At 40.7% G+C, this 15,757-nt stretch overlaps 1 protein-coding gene across 1 annotated transcript in view; it reads right to left on the bottom strand.

Annotated features, from left to right (window-relative positions):
* PSME4 (proteasome activator subunit 4) overlaps window positions 1-15,757 on the bottom strand; it is a 115,564-nt gene that overhangs the window by 69,067 nt on the left and 30,740 nt on the right. The window contains exons 6-14 of the mRNA XM_019549302.1: window positions 15,330-15,393; window positions 14,583-14,657; window positions 13,106-13,228; window positions 11,374-11,466; window positions 7,809-8,074; window positions 5,984-6,170; window positions 3,122-3,211; window positions 1,956-2,020; window positions 1,715-1,865 (exon numbers count right to left, since the gene is read on the bottom strand). Coding sequence (XP_019404847.1) covers window positions 1,715-1,865; window positions 1,956-2,020; window positions 3,122-3,211; window positions 5,984-6,170; window positions 7,809-8,074; window positions 11,374-11,466; window positions 13,106-13,228; window positions 14,583-14,657; window positions 15,330-15,393 — 1,114 coding nt within the window. The remainder of the gene's footprint in view (window positions 1-1,714; window positions 1,866-1,955; window positions 2,021-3,121; window positions 3,212-5,983; window positions 6,171-7,808; window positions 8,075-11,373; window positions 11,467-13,105; window positions 13,229-14,582; window positions 14,658-15,329; window positions 15,394-15,757) is intronic.

Genomic DNA, 15,757 nt, shown 5'->3' with positions numbered 1-15,757 from the left:
ATACAGAAGTTATTACCTAATTAATGAGCTTTTGAATGGAGCAATGTCTTTCGCATGAACACATGAAAGAGTGGAATTCATGTAGCAAATCATTTATTCACTCCTGTTCTTTCAAATATAAATACTTAAACAAAAAAGAGAACAAACATGGATGTAGAACATCAAGAACAGAAGTTGTATAAATTCATTTTAAAATGAATATTCAAAAGGTTAATTATAAAAACAACCCATGTCAATCATTTTGGGTATAGATTTTCTGAAGGAAGAAAAAAAGCTGACGACTATCAGAATCCTTTGCGACTTTACTTTCATGGCTGGCATGCTAAGGAACATCTCTGTAGTATCCATTAAAAGATGCTACAAAGTTTGATTATGTTTGCAGAGATTTGCTCTATAATAAAAAAAGCTTTAATTTGGTTAAAAACACAAAGAAAATAATGATAACAAAAAATCTTGCAGAAAGAGTATTACAAAGTCAGAGGATGGAAATAACCATTAAGGCATTTACATTACAAGTCTACAACAGAATTACGCTACAAATTTGTCTTTAAATGTTTGAAAACAAATAAGCGCTGGCCCAAGTTGATGCCACACTGGGGCAGTACCTCTTGAATATTGTCAAAATGAATGCTCATGGATCTACCTTGGGAAGGAACATTGGACACTTATTGCCGAGTGCCCAAAAAAAGCAACAAACCAAAAGCTACAGAAAGAACAGGAAGCAGACTGTTACTGTGCAAGTCCCTGAAGACAACCATCTTATTCCCCCTGTGTGCGGAGGGAGGATCAACAGGCCCTAACTTACTTCCCAGACTTCCAGACTAGGAACTGACAAAACCATCACCAACCTCTCTCATTTATAAAATATGTACCTTCCTTTCCTCACATCCTCCAAAATTAGATCAATAAAGGGAAGAAATTCAAAGCGACATTTAAAAAGTGTCAGTATCAAAATAATTACATATTTCATCTAAGCAAGTAAGATGAAATACAAATTTAAGTTTTATAGCACCACAACACACTTATAAGATTTATAATCAACTAAAGGAAGGCACATTTAGGCACCCTGCGTTCAACGAAGCAGCTCAGAAAGCAACACATAAGCACTCAAACAATCTACAGTTTTAGTAACACAAGGACAAAATTCAACAGTTACCACAACATGCAAGGAAGAATATTGAACACACAGGTTTAACTTCATTTTGTATGTCAGCTTAAGCTATCCCAGTGCCTTCAGTTGACAGACATGTAGCCCTCCCAATAGGGTGACTAAAAAGGGTAGTAGTATAGCAGAGTGCCTTGCAACAAGGTAGCAAGAAAGCTTGTAATAATTTGTACAGAGCAAACAGCCACCCTCAAGACAGAAGCAGAGGACAATTACGCTGTTTCAAGTTTACACCAATGTAGCTTTACTCCTAATTTTTGCACAATTCTTCTATACCAATTTAAATCATACAGGTACACACTGTGTGCCAAGGCTCTTAATTCCTCCCATGATTTAGTTTCTTGTTAACTGATGATAAGTATCTGAGGGTTTTGTGTATCACTAAAGGTGGCAAAGTTTCTAGCTCTTTTCCTTTGTTTTGCAATAAGTCTGAAGTGTTAGGAAGGGAAGAAACAAAATGGATCAGCACTTTGTTACATGGAAAACCAATCCTTCCCACAAATAAAATAGAGACATATTTCCCTTCCTCAAATGAACATTTCCACATACCTTAAATATATCTTTCGAACACTGGGTGAGGATTGTACTGAAAGTAGAAGAGAGGCCCAATTCCACTAAACTCTCCAAATGAGTCATCTTTTCAGTTTCAGTCTCTTCTCTAGTTTGTTCTAGCGTGCTGCTTTCTATGAGCCCAAAACATCTATAGAAGTTGATCAATACAGTAAGTGAAAAAAAAAAAGCAGAGGCTTGCAATTTAAGTTACTTTGGTTAAATTAATCTACAGACTTACCTGTCCATAAACTGCAGTACAAAATCCTCAAATTCAGCAGTAGCAGAACACAGCTCTCTCTCTACCTACAATTTCCAAGTAAAAGATGACAAAAATGGAATGCTTAACTTTCTTAATAAAATAAAATGGGTTTTATAATCCTAAAATTTAAAAACTGAAAGTATTTTTAAAAAGTTAGTAAGCAAAGACTCGAACTACAATACTAAGTTCTGTGTCAACCTGGGTTTCTCTGTAGCCACAGGTTGGAAGCCACAGTCTAATCTTCATACTGTGCTGCAAGCACGCATGGCCTCACACTTTGGCTACATATCCACTCAGGTGAAAGCAGCCACTAAAATCCTGACAGCTAGCATCGCCAACAAGTTTAACTATTGGTGGTAACTAGTGGTAGATTTAGCAACATTAACATCTGTCCCCTCATAAGATGTTCCTGAAATCCTAGAATTTCTGCTTAAGCTGTACTTCCTTGTATCATGGGTGTCAAACCCATCTGGGCCCACAGGTCAGATGAGTGGCACAGGGCCATTCTACAGACCACAGCAGACCCTCAGACACACCCTGCATGCCAAATCCAACACATCTTGAACCAGCCAGAGAGGCTGCACTCAACTGCTGTCACAAGTGATAGCTGCGCCAGCACTGATGAAGCTGATGCGCACTGAAATGGGCAGTGCGATTACCAGAGTGGGCACCATCTGCAGCACATTGGGCCACCTGGTGCACCCTGCATGCTGCCTTTGGGTCAACTCCTGGACCCAGTCAGCACCAGGGGCCAGATGACAGGACTCTGCAGGCCAGATCCAGCCCACAGGCCATCTCTCTCTGATACCCGTGTCTTACAGAGTTTTGAAAACTGCCATTAGAGGCCACAGTGAAGATATTAAACTGAATTTTTTGGCTTGCAGTTTGCCACAACACAGACTGATGCTCAGTGTCCAGTATCATGGACAGTTAACCTCTAGGTCTCTGCATCCATTGTCTATGTCAAATGCAGGAATAGCATTTTGAGGGCAAGTGCAGGAAAAAAAGCTAGTTTAGAGGCCAATTGTCACACCTATTCTACACTTAAAAGGAAACAACAGAATAAAAAATAACCAGAGAAGGAGGAAGATGTGGTGACAGGAAAACTGTATTAGTTATATTTTATGTCTACAAAGCATTCTTACCTCTGAAAGATCATCTCTTTCTTGTAGTACAGATGAGCAATCTACCAAAGGCACTAAGGTAGAAAATGTTGCAATAAACTGGAATGTGATCTGTTGGGAATTTGAAATATATATTAATATATATTCCTATGTTATCGTACCGAAAGCTTATGAGACTTGGAAACAAACTATATGGGTTCATGCCGAGGCATTAAGCTTGACCAGAAAGTTATGCAGAAAACAGGCAAATTATCTTCCATTCCAGGCAGAAATCTCTGTACCAGTTACCACAAAAACTAGTACTATCAAAGTAACTGAATTTTTAGTAAAGCCATCTTGTTATATATTGAATTTTGGGAAATATTTACCTCCTATGTAAAAATATAAAAGTGTAAGAACTGCCATTTACTGGGTCAGATTATAGGTTCACCTTGCCCAGTATGCTGCATCACACAGTGGCAGAGAGTGGATGTTGAAAAGGAGAGGGAGCAGGATATGACCAAGGTTTTTTCTACTGCTCCTCTCCTACTTGTGGCCTCCAGCATTTAAGGACTAGGAAGTTCTGATTCAGAGGCTGTATCCCAAACTCCCATGCTCATTAGCTACTGATGTACCTTTCCTCCAAGAATCGGCCCAATCCCATTTGCAGATATGTTACGATGAAAAAAAGTTTGAAATTGTGAAAACCACCCCATAAGATGTTTTGTATAAATTGTTTACACTGGGGTGGTCAACCAGCAGTATAATTGCCCCCAAGTGTGTGGGCAGCCTCCATGTGGGGCACACAGCAGATCAGGGAGGGGCAAGCATCACAGTAACATAAGGGATAGGAAACAGAAGGTAGAACAGAAGCGCAGGACAGGAAGCAAATCAATCAGGGCAAGGGGACCAGACTGGCACTCTGGGATGGCACAGGGCTAATTTCTAGCATGCCTACCAAAAATCCTGCCCTTTTCCACTGATTTACACTGTCTAAATATCTGATCAAAATATTGACAAAAGTATTTGAAAACTCATGATGCTCAGGTTAGGTAGAAGAAGACTGGAGGAAGGCCAGTGTGATATCCATCTTCAAGAAAGGGTGGAAAGTAGATCCCAGGAATTACAGGCCAATCAGCTTGACCTCGATTCCCAGTAAGATTCTGGAGAAAATCATCAAGGAGACCTTTCTGGATAAGCTGGCTGAGGGCAACATCCTAAGGGACAGCCAGCACGGGTTTGTTGCGGGTAGGTCTTGCCTGACCAATCTCATCTCCTTCTATGACCAGGTGACTTGTCACCTGGACAAGGGAGAAGAGACTGACATTATGTATTTGGACTTTAAAAAAGCCTTTGATCTGATGTCCCATGGCCTCCTCATGGAAAAATTGGCCAACTGCACCCTCGGCTACACCACAGTCCAATGGCTGGGAAACCGGCTCTGAAGTCAGACCGAGAGAGTAGTGGTTCATGGTAGCAAATCATTACAGCACTCCGTGACCAGTGGTGTCCCCCACAGCTCCGTCCTTGTACCGGTTCTCTTCAACATCTTTATCACCGATGTGGACACTGGTGTCAGAAGCACACTGGCTAAGTTCGCCAATGACACTAAACTTTGGGGGGTAGCATCCACAGCTGAGGACAAGCCAGTGATCCAAGCTGACTTGGATAAACTTAGTAAGTGGGAAGATACAAACCTGATGACGTTTAATAGCAATGTAAGGTACTCCACCTTGGGGAAAAAATTCCACAGCTAACTTATTGGCTCGGCAGTGCTACACTGGCTAGCACCACTGCTGAAAGAGACTTGGGGGTCATGACTGACCACAAAATGAACATGAGCCACCAATGCGATGTCGCAGCTGGTAAAGCAAACAAAATTCTGGCTTGCATCCATAGATGCTTGTCAGCAAATCTCAGGATGGAATCCTCCTGCTGTACTCTGCCTTGGAGATGCTGCAGCTGGAGCACTGCATCCAATTCTGGGCTCCACAATTCAAGAAGGATGTTGAGAAGCTTGAGAGAGTCCAGAGGAGAGCCACATGCATGATCAGAGGGCAAGAAAACAGGCCTTATGAAGAAAGGCTGAGAGCCATGGGACTCTTCAGCCTGGAAAAGCGCAGGCTCAAGGGAACCTGGTGGCTGCTTATAAGTACATAAGGGGTGTAACATCAGGACCTGGGAGAACTTCTGTTCACCAGAGCACCCCAAGGGAAAACAAGGGCCAACAGTCAAACTCCTCCAAGACTATTTTTACCTGGACATTAGAAAAATTTCTTTACTGTCCAAGCCCCCCCTAGGCCTGGAATAGACTCCCTCCAGAAGTGGTGCAGGCACCTACTTCAGACCCATTCAAGAAATGCTTGGATGCTTATCTTGCCGGGATCCTTTGACCCTAGCTGACTTCCTGTCCCTGGTGATGATCTTCAAGGTCCTTTCTAGCCCTAACGTCTATGAAGTCTATGAAAATGAGCATATGGGCATCTAGGACCCCAAAAGCACCCATTTTAATAAGCAAAAGGCATTCCACTGATTTCAAATGGCTGTGTTATCAGTTCTTTAAAAGGCAAATACATGCTGCCAGCCCTGAGTTAACAGCACGGATTACTGAACTAAATATTATGCAACGCAAGTCCATAATACACAGATTAGCAGAACTCAACATATTAATAAAATGCTTAGAACTGTTCAAACACACACACTATAGTGTTATCCAGTGTTTATAGTAGTTTTTTTAAGACTTTCTAAAATTAGAAATGGATCTTTAGCCCAAGATATGACTTCAAAGTCTTTTAACAAAACTTCCATTTACTTTAATATTAGTCTCAAAGAGGTCTCAAAGCAATTTAAAGGTAGCCAAATAGTACTTTATACCTTAAAAAATTAAGAGAGTTATATGCTCACCATGCATTTGCTGAAGTCATTTGGATCCACGCCAGGCAATGCTCTCATCAACAGAGGTAACATGTGTGTTGGACCTTCAGGAAACCACTTGCCTCCAGATACCAAGCTACGAGCTACTCCAATTACACAGCTTAAAGTAGCTGTGAGCTGATGAGGTTCGGTCAATGTCTCGAGTGCCGGATATGTCCTATACAATTTCAAAAGAAGCCATATCAAAAATAGAGACAGGAATAACCTTGAGCTTCTACACAAACTATAGTCAATGAAAATAGATATGCAGTACCAAATGTCAGCTTCAAAAGTTTCCTTTTAAAAATCACCTACTGGTCAAAACTTTTTCCAGATTTCATTTCACAAAGGATTCATAACACTGTTCTTTTCAAACATGCTCCAGTTATCTGAGTCTTATTAACTACTGTTATCTCAGAAAATCATTGATGGATAAGTTATGAACCGCCCTAGCACAGAGAATTAATCATAATGTGATTAGCCTAGATCCAAGGCCTTAACATTATTTTTATACACATACATACATACACACATATATATGCTCACAAATGGAGTTTTAGGAGGCTCTCATCCTTCAAACCTGCATACAACTAACACACAGTATTTACTCAAATCCAAGACAACTTTGAATTTAAAGCTATTCCTCAATTAGATGCTATACATGGAAAATGCATTAATTTTCCTTGTACAGACTATAATTATTGTCCTCAATTTGTTCTCACTCCAAACTGCTTTGGCAGCGAAAGTGATTGCAAAAAGACAAGCAGTGGCAGGGGAGCAGGCAGTGGGGGGAGTCAAGAAACCTGACCCTTGTACCTTGCCCCTGCTGCCTGTCCCCCTCATGATTGGCCCTTATGTTGCTTTCTTCCCCCACCACAGAACCTCCCCAGTGTTTGTGCCTCAGCTGCTTACCCCCTCTGCCATTTGCCCCATCCCTACACTTGACCTCCCTTGCTGCCTCAGAATGAACAGGTAAAAGAATATCATTACTGCCTCATTTACAATTGTCATAGTGTTGCAATGTTTACTTAATACATTTGTTTTATATAAATAAGTGTTTTTATGAACTCGAGTCAGCATATCATCTGGCATTTGGTCAGGCTAACTTTTTGAACGCTGTAAAATTCAATTGTTTTCTGTAGGAAGTTGCTGAGCATAAAATTCTTCACAACATGGATTGTTTTGGGAAGGTGAATGTGCATGTGCAAGAGTGAAATGAGAAGTAACCCACTGGTAGGGGCCCAAAGCATTCCAGTTATGCATTTTGTGGTTGCCTGTAAAATCAGAAGCAACAGACTAAATAGTGTAATGACTTGTAATTATGCAATATGTGATCTGACACAGCACACTGAAAAATCAAGATACTACGAAGCATATTACACACCATGTGCCACTCACAATATGCATTATGCCTATGTATACTTTTGCCAAGACCCTGACCTGTGAAAAAAAGGTGATCAGTACAGGTCAGGGGAGAGTGGTGCAAAGCTGGCTATGAGGTACTCCTCAAACCATCTGACATTGGTACCCTGAAAATTTCTAGTCATGTAAGAGCCATTCTAATTTATGGTAGCTATCAACCCAAAAGCCACGTCAGCAGCCAGTCAAAACAACATCCTCTTATACACCACCACACCTTGACCAATCCAGATGCTAAATTCTGGCGTGTTCAAAAAGCTGTACCCAACCCAAGTATCCCCCCCAACAATTAAGAATTGTACTGGCCTATACAGGTGCTCTAGGCACAAACTCTGAATCATCATCTTCTTTTTTTTAAATCTGCATTGATTGTTTTTATGGTTTCAATACAACTTACTTTTCAAGTACAGGTGGAATTACTAATTCAGGACGCATTAGTGCAAGATTCTGTAGGGCTTGGGCAGCCTCTAGACTTCCAGTTTTACTAAACATAGCCAGAAGAACAGGTTGAATAATGCATTCTACAAAGTCTGTAACATCTTGATCAGTAAGTTTATGGCTATCAGGCACAGGTGTAAGCCAAGTCATTTTTTTGTAACGTTCACGATGCAATCTTCTAACAACGCTACTTGGTAATCTCTGAAGTAGTTTCATCAGCTTGTTCTGTTGAATATATAACCAGCGGTAACAGAATCAGTCTCAATAATTAGCAGTGAGAAGACATCAGCAAGACCTGAACTTAATTCATACAACAGGCAGTTAAAGAAAAAAAAAGGTCAGCCATAGTAGCTTAAGACACGTAAGCAACTACACAACAGGAAAAACTACTTACTGAAAGGTAGTAAAATCTAAAGTAATCAAGATGTGCAATGGAGGCTGATATACCCACCAGTACAGGCTACACTGTGTCACTCCTACTCATTTCTGTAAATGTCCAACACATGCTTATACACTTTATTTTTCCTAGAGCTTTTGTACAGTGGCTAATCAGATAAATGAAAATTATTTACCAGTAACAGAAGATCTTCAATGGCATCCTCTGCACTCTCATGCTAGGGGAATATTCTGGAATACTGAAACTACCCTTGTTATTCTAGAGGTGCTGCTTGAAGAGTCAGACTCCTAACACCAGTGAGGGCAGTCTTGCCATGCTAACTTCTGCTCACTACTAGATACCATGGAGATGTCTGCTGCATGCAGAGGGTGCACAATAACTGCACTATACCAGCCAAGGACCATGCAAAATCCCAGAAACCCAACTGTAAGGATATTAAAACACTGGTGCTCAGCCTCTGGCCCACAAAGCCATGCTATTCAGCCCACACGGCTCCCCACAGGTCTGGAAATTTGGTTGCAAGAGAACACTAGCAGCATTAGTTGCTCCCAGAGCCACAGCAATTAACACCATCACTGCTCCACTGCCAAACTTTCAGATCTACAGGGAGCCCTGTGATGCAGATGACATGACCCCCACATGCCAGACTGCACTGATGCATAATAATGCTGGACCAATGGACAAACCCTATGCCAGATATGGCTTATGGATTGTAGAGGTTAAGCATCACGACTTTATAAAGCTCTCCCACTGTGTGGACTCTTATTTACCCAGAGGGTTGGGAAAGACATCAACATGTATAGATCAAGAAACACCTATTCCCTATAACAAGGGTTAATAATATAAAACACTGTCTTAACTCAGTGGGGCAAACCTCTCTGGCAGGTGGGCCACAAATTAGCTCTTCACTTTCCCCCAGTGCCCCTCCATTGCCACTTCACTGCCTGATGTGTTGCTATGCGTACTTTCCTGTGCTTCCTGTCCAATCTGCTACTTTGCTTTCTGTTCCTTGCTCCCTCCCAATCCACCATGTGCCATACAGAGGCTACCTGTACCACTTCTGGCAACTGTGTTAGAAGTTGGCCAATATGCACTTGCACAAAAACAAATCCAGACCGCATGAATTCTCATTAGTTCACCTAAGTTTATTATTATTGTTATTATTATTATTAAATGTTAGCAGTAATGATAACATTATCTCTTACTTCAAAGAATACCATCCAGGGAAAGATGCAGATACACACAGTTCTGTTGAGAACCATAATGTTAAAGTTTTAAACTCATATTATTTATATGTATACAGAACTGGCCCATGGAGTCATTTTATCTGGCCTCCCATAATGGTGTTTCAGCAGTGTAGTAGGTAAGACTAATTTGCTTGGTTAATGGACAGCAGAGCAAGAGCAGTGGCAAAGCTGGGTGGGGGCAAGGGGAAGCAGTCAAATCTGTAGCCAAGGTATGAGTTAGGTTGGAAGTGGCCTCCAACCTCAGACTTAAGCCCTGTTAAGCCAGCACCCTGATGCAATATAAGAAAAGGTTGTCTACTTCTACTCTATCCAATACCAACATTTTATGCTATTTTTAGGTCAAATATTTAAGCAGTGGATTTTATGACCCAACTAGCCGAGTACTGAACAAAAATTAATTCTGCACTGAATAATCAAAATGAGATTTTGGTATACATTAGGGGTGCACCGACAGAGATTTTTTGGGCTGATACCAATGGCTGATATTTAACAAGTAAGATCAGCTAATACTGATCTGATTGCTGATGCAGGCCAGCATCTTGGAGAGCAGTGTCCGACTCGCAAGTCTGTTGGGGGAAAAGGGGTGATGGCAAGTGGGGAAAGGAGCATTGTGGGGAGGGGGAGGCGGGGGAAACAGAGTGGGACTGGCACTAGAGCTGCGGCAGGTGGTGCCCAGCCAGGACGGGGCACAGGATGGAGCCACAGCTCATCCAGAGGGGTGTGGGAAGAGGAGGGGGAGCTTTTCCACCACCCTGGGAAGGCATGGGGGGGGCTCATGCTCCCCAGATGTGTGTGCGGGATGAGGGCAGGCTCTTCCTGGTGGGGGGACTGGGCAAGCGATGCTGCAATGGGGGGCTACAGTAAACTTTGGGGTGGCTGTAGCCCATCCTGTAGCCTCATTTCTAGCGCTACTGCCACCTGCCCTGAGAACAGCCTGGCAAGCCCCCTCACCAGGAACAGCCCAGCACTGTCCCCAGGCCCAGCCCACTCTAACCCTGAGCACAGATCTGGGGGGCGTATGCCCCCCCCATCCCCTACTGGGGTGCATGCAGAAGCAGGAGCCGATCCTCCACTCTCCCCCTGACAAGTGACATCTGTCCCACGCTGCACCCCGGTTGGGCAGCACTTACCCCAGCCCCACTCCCTCCCTCACCACAGGAAACTCAGTTGGGTCCCCATCCATACTCCTTCCCTCCCCCACAACTGACTTACCAGCTGGACGCTGCTCTCCATGCTGCCAGACTGTGCTCCTGGCCACTTGAGTGCTGAGCTGCAGCTGCGCATGCACGCAGCATTTATTGGCAACGTTAAATCGGCCACATCAGCCAAAAAGCTGATTGCCGATAACGTCAATTTTCCTTTTATCAGTGCCAATATGATATAGATTGATGTATTGGTGTACCTCTAGTATGCATTTATATAGGATAGCTCAACAAAACTAGAGGATGCCTTACTAGTAAAGTGCCATTTAAATGCTAAAAAACCTGTTACTTAACCAAAGATAACGCTTTCATGGGTGCTTTAAAACTGACAGGTACAACAGATAATTGCAGCAAAGTTACTTTGACAAGCTGAGTTTCATAGCTGGCACTGTACCCAGTTAAAATTCGTTGTATTTGCTCATTTTCTGGCTACTTTTCTATTTACCTTCCTTATCACACCTGTGTATTTTTGGTATTTATTTTTTTAAGAGAAAGTATATTCATCATTATTTTATCTTACAGTAAATAGTAGATTACAGTAATCTGTAAAAAACAGTACAAACACTGTACTAAAAATGAAGGACTTAAGAGACATTTGTCCTAGAATTACATTTTCACTGTAAAACTTAAAATATTTTTAGTACTGAAAAAAATCAAAGCTTTAAACTTAATACTCACCAGCCATCGACCATTATTTGAAGGATGATAAAAGGATGCAATGCTACTGAATAACCCAGACAAGTGCTTCTGTACTATTTTGCTTGGTCCACCCTGTCCAAAACCAAAAAAAAAACCCCACACAAAATGTTCACTAAATAGGATAACCAGGATGAAAAGAGATACTGCAAAAGATCTCTCTTAAACATTCATATTGAAATTCTTATGTATATTGAGAATTAAATGAGATATATTTTAATCCATTCTTAAAAACAGCATAGTTTTAAGATAGTAAAAATAAAAAAAAAATAAAATCGTATTTGCTATCTGAACATCAGTACATCAGCTTCCTGAGCATGCATTTCCATTTAGAACAAGGCACCTACAGAGAAGGAGTACTTTATTCCATGCAGTCATAGTATTATGCCATGTTGGCAAGCAATGGCATAATACTAGAAATGCTCTTAGTGTTGCCATCTATTTATACTCTTTGATGAAGCAACACAGCTCCAGGCCAGTGCACTTAAAGTTAAACTGTTCTCCCCAGTAGGAGAATGGTCTATGGAAAATTAGGCCTGAAACCCTGTGTTGGGTCGTGACTTCAGTAATATTACAGAAGTATTTTACCTTGCATTGTAATGAATTGGCAACATTTTGCGGCAACAGACTTAAGATAAAATATATGATTAGGTTCCCCCTCCAGGTTGTAGTGGGTAAGGCACTTAAGAAGTCTAGAACAGTACAGTCGCAATTTATGTGTACTTTTACTTATGCAAATTCAGCTTTACGCACTTGGCTGCTGGCCAGGTGCTGGCCGGGGCACGGCTCGTAGCGCAGCGCTGCATGGTATTGCCTGCATGCGCTGGCATGGCTGGGGAGCTCATGCTCAGCTGGCTGCCTTGTACAGGCCCAGTGACGGTGGCTGCTCGGCACCGAGTGCAATGATTTCAGCTATACACAATTTCAACTATACTCGCTGACTTTGGAACCCCGTAACCCCCACATAAGTTGCAACTGTACTGTATTGAGTTACAAGGGTCAGGCATGGAGAGGCTTCTTGATAGTTTCAGTGTATTTTTATTAGATTTGTCATAAATTTATGACAAAATTTGATTGCTCACAGATTTTCCTGGTTTACTTTGATCAGCCATTCCCTCTTATATTATCACGTTCTTTTTTGTACTTCTAAATGATTTTTTTCAAAGCTATACCTGAAATCAGTCATAGATAATTGTCACTTCTGGGTCTAATAAAACAAGGCAGAGTTCTCTTACCCCAAAAGTTATAGAAGCAAGGGGAATAATGGCACAAAACATCAAAAAAGCTAGCAACTGGCAGGCACACATATTTATAATCACTGCCACTTTAAAGGGTTAAAACACCCACCTACAGCACACAAACACTCCCTCAAAATCTGACCTTTGAGTAGGAAAGTCCCAAGAAGAGGATCTAAATCTCACTCATTCCTAAGACTGAGAACACCACTATGGATAAATCTCATCCTTGCACTCCATTTTTCATCACCAGTGCAGCTGGTACTAGCAGTAGGGCTGAAGTAAACCTCATGCTCAATGGTCCAAATAAATGAGAAGACATTACTTTTAAATACATATTAGACAAAAGGAAAGCCTAAGAAAAATAAGCCTCTGCAAGGGAACTGAATACCAAGACACTTATACATTCATTTTAGCTGTAAAGCTGCTAGAGCTTTGCAGTAACAGTTTTTGATACACTATAAAAGTAGCATACTAACCATCATGGCTGTGATCCACATTACTGCATGTCCTATATCATAAGCATTTGTTAAGTATCTTGGAACAACAACTTGATTGCTCCCCACAGGAAGATTCAAACTTCTCAGAATCCTTGTAAATATCTGTTTTAAGAGTAACTCAGTGTTAGTAAGAGCATTATAACGTACTAATTCTACGTTTCTTTACAATATTTTAGAACAGAACAATTATTCCTGCATGTTTTTGTTTTTTGTAATTAATTTACTAGAGTAAATTTTACCTGTGCAACGAAACAGCACATGTGATTTTGGTCACGGGGAACCTACAGGCACTGCAGATCCCGTTCTTAGCAGTAGACAACAAATAAAATGCCAGCTCCCAGCAAAGGGTTATTTTGAGAAAGGCATTTTCACATTATGCTGAATTTGCTCACTAGAAGAAATATCACAACATTTAACACTGCAGGCACCAGAGAACTGTACACACATATGCATGTCTGATCACCTCTGAATAAAACGTGCATCCTAGAGGCAGGATAAAACTGAAAAAACAGAAACTGAAAATTATGGACTTAAACTTAAAAAAGAAAGAGAGAATATTTCAGTGACTTGTAAAAAGGCAGCCCAATTATTGCAGAAACTGATAAATCTCAAATCATTCACTAATAAACATGTAGTTTAAAAGTGATATACTGCAGAAGTCAAGACATTAGTAGCTATCTGGGAATTATCCTATAAGTTTAATATTCAGTGAAAAGTTGTCTATTTCTTTATGGTTAATGAACAGCTTTGGGTATTCTCTCAGGAAAAGATAGAATTAAATGATGAACAAGCAGCAGCCTTCACAAAAACTAGACAGAATTGGGGAAATGGTCTCCTCTCACTCCTCAACTTGATTACATTATGCAGTTAATTTAATGAAGGCATTACTCTGAACCTTCCCAGTGTCATTATTCAGTTGGACGATTTGCAAAGACAATGGCCTAGATTTTCCAGTGTTCAAATTATAATAAAAACACAGAATAAACCAAGTACCCCACTGTGTCTTTACTAACTCAAGATTTGGAAGGTCTGAAACAGAAGTAACTCAATTTCTGAAGGGATGCATAACACATCTCAAGAACAGCTCCAGATGGGCAAGAAAACTAACACCAGATTTTTTTTTATTAAATAGAACATGTTTAAAAGCCATGAACAGCTTGAAATCAAACATCTGAGGTATTCAGAGAACACAACAAGCTTCACATTTCAAAAAGATACCATATGAGGCCCCATTCTTAAAAGGAACTGTGCATGTAGAATTCATGTGCTTAAGTGTTTACAGGAATATGTCAATTCCCTTCCCAGTTAACTCATGCAACATACTAACCTCTTCCTAGATTATATACTGTAACAGTATGGCCCAGGTGGACACTACAGAAAATATTTAGCTTGGTAACACTGCCAAAGATCTATTTTAGGAGAACCAAAAATTACTTCAACAAATAATCAAGCTTACCTTTGGTACATATGGATCCCAGTCTATGTAGCCTATGTTGTCAGTGGCCAAGCGAGCAAAAAGATTTACTAAATGCTAGGGGGAAGGAAAGAAAAAAAAAACCCAAAAACATGTCAATAATTTATTGCACAGATTTTTAAACAGAAGAATCAGACTCCCTTCATCAGCTGCCATGGAGGCAAGATACATTTTTCCCCTCAACATTGGTATATTAACCAAATGTCACATATGCTACAATTCAGCAATTTAAATACAAGTCTTATGTAAAAATTTGACAACCTCCATTCCCATGTTATTTCTAAATGCTTACGACTAAAGAAAAATCAGGAAGTGAGGAAATAAACAAGAAAAATGTATGTATACCCCACCCCCCTCCTTGATTTCTCATTCACTACAAAATATGGAAGCATGGAATATTGTCACACTGATGGGATTCCAATTAATCCTAATTCGCAGCAACTGAAACAGCATTTGCATCCCCATAAACACTGACTGATTGTTTGGAACATAAAGATTTAAACAAACAGAATCACTTTTTTGCTGGCTTATTTACTCAGATGGTGACAATTTGTTGGGAGTCATGAAATAACTACCATCTCCTATTTTCACATTAAAAAGAGAAGGATAAGAACAGAACAGCATTTGACTGCATCCAAATTAAATATGTTGGGTTTATTTTTTGTAAACATGCTGAAGTGCTATAAACATGAAGCTATTCTACAGTACCTAGAAAAAGAAAATACTTACCCCTTCCCATTGTGGAAGATTTTGAACTGAAACCCAAAGGCCTATAAATTCATCAAACCAAAGCCTAAAAGAGAAGAAATAAAGCTGTTCATTTCAGCTTTTTTCCAATTTCTCTACTCAGACAGGCAAATCTTAGGGATATAAATATTATTTTTAAAAATATTCACTTAACCTCCTGTAATTATATTGGTTAAATGAATAACGGAAAACACAGCTGCTGCTGGGAGCCTCTCCCAGCTCCCTTCGACTGAGGGGAGTAGGCAAGCCCAGCCACAAAACACAGCCCATAGGAAGCCCTGCACTGGGAGGAGAGAACACCTATGAACAAGCAGCTAATTGCTTAAGTAATGAGTCATTAGCAAGAATCTGGGTTTTCCTGTTTGCCATGGGTTTTCTCCTTTAAAGCAGCAGGCCTAGGCCAACTGGGT

Source organism: Crocodylus porosus, unplaced genomic scaffold (genome assembly GCF_001723895.1).
Source record: "Crocodylus porosus isolate Cpor-Errol unplaced genomic scaffold, CroPor_comp1, whole genome shotgun sequence".
Classification (NCBI taxonomy): Eukaryota; Metazoa; Chordata; order Crocodylia; family Crocodylidae; genus Crocodylus; species Crocodylus porosus.
Note: the sequence above shows the minus strand (reverse complement) of the source record. Positions and strands in the feature narration are given on the sequence as shown.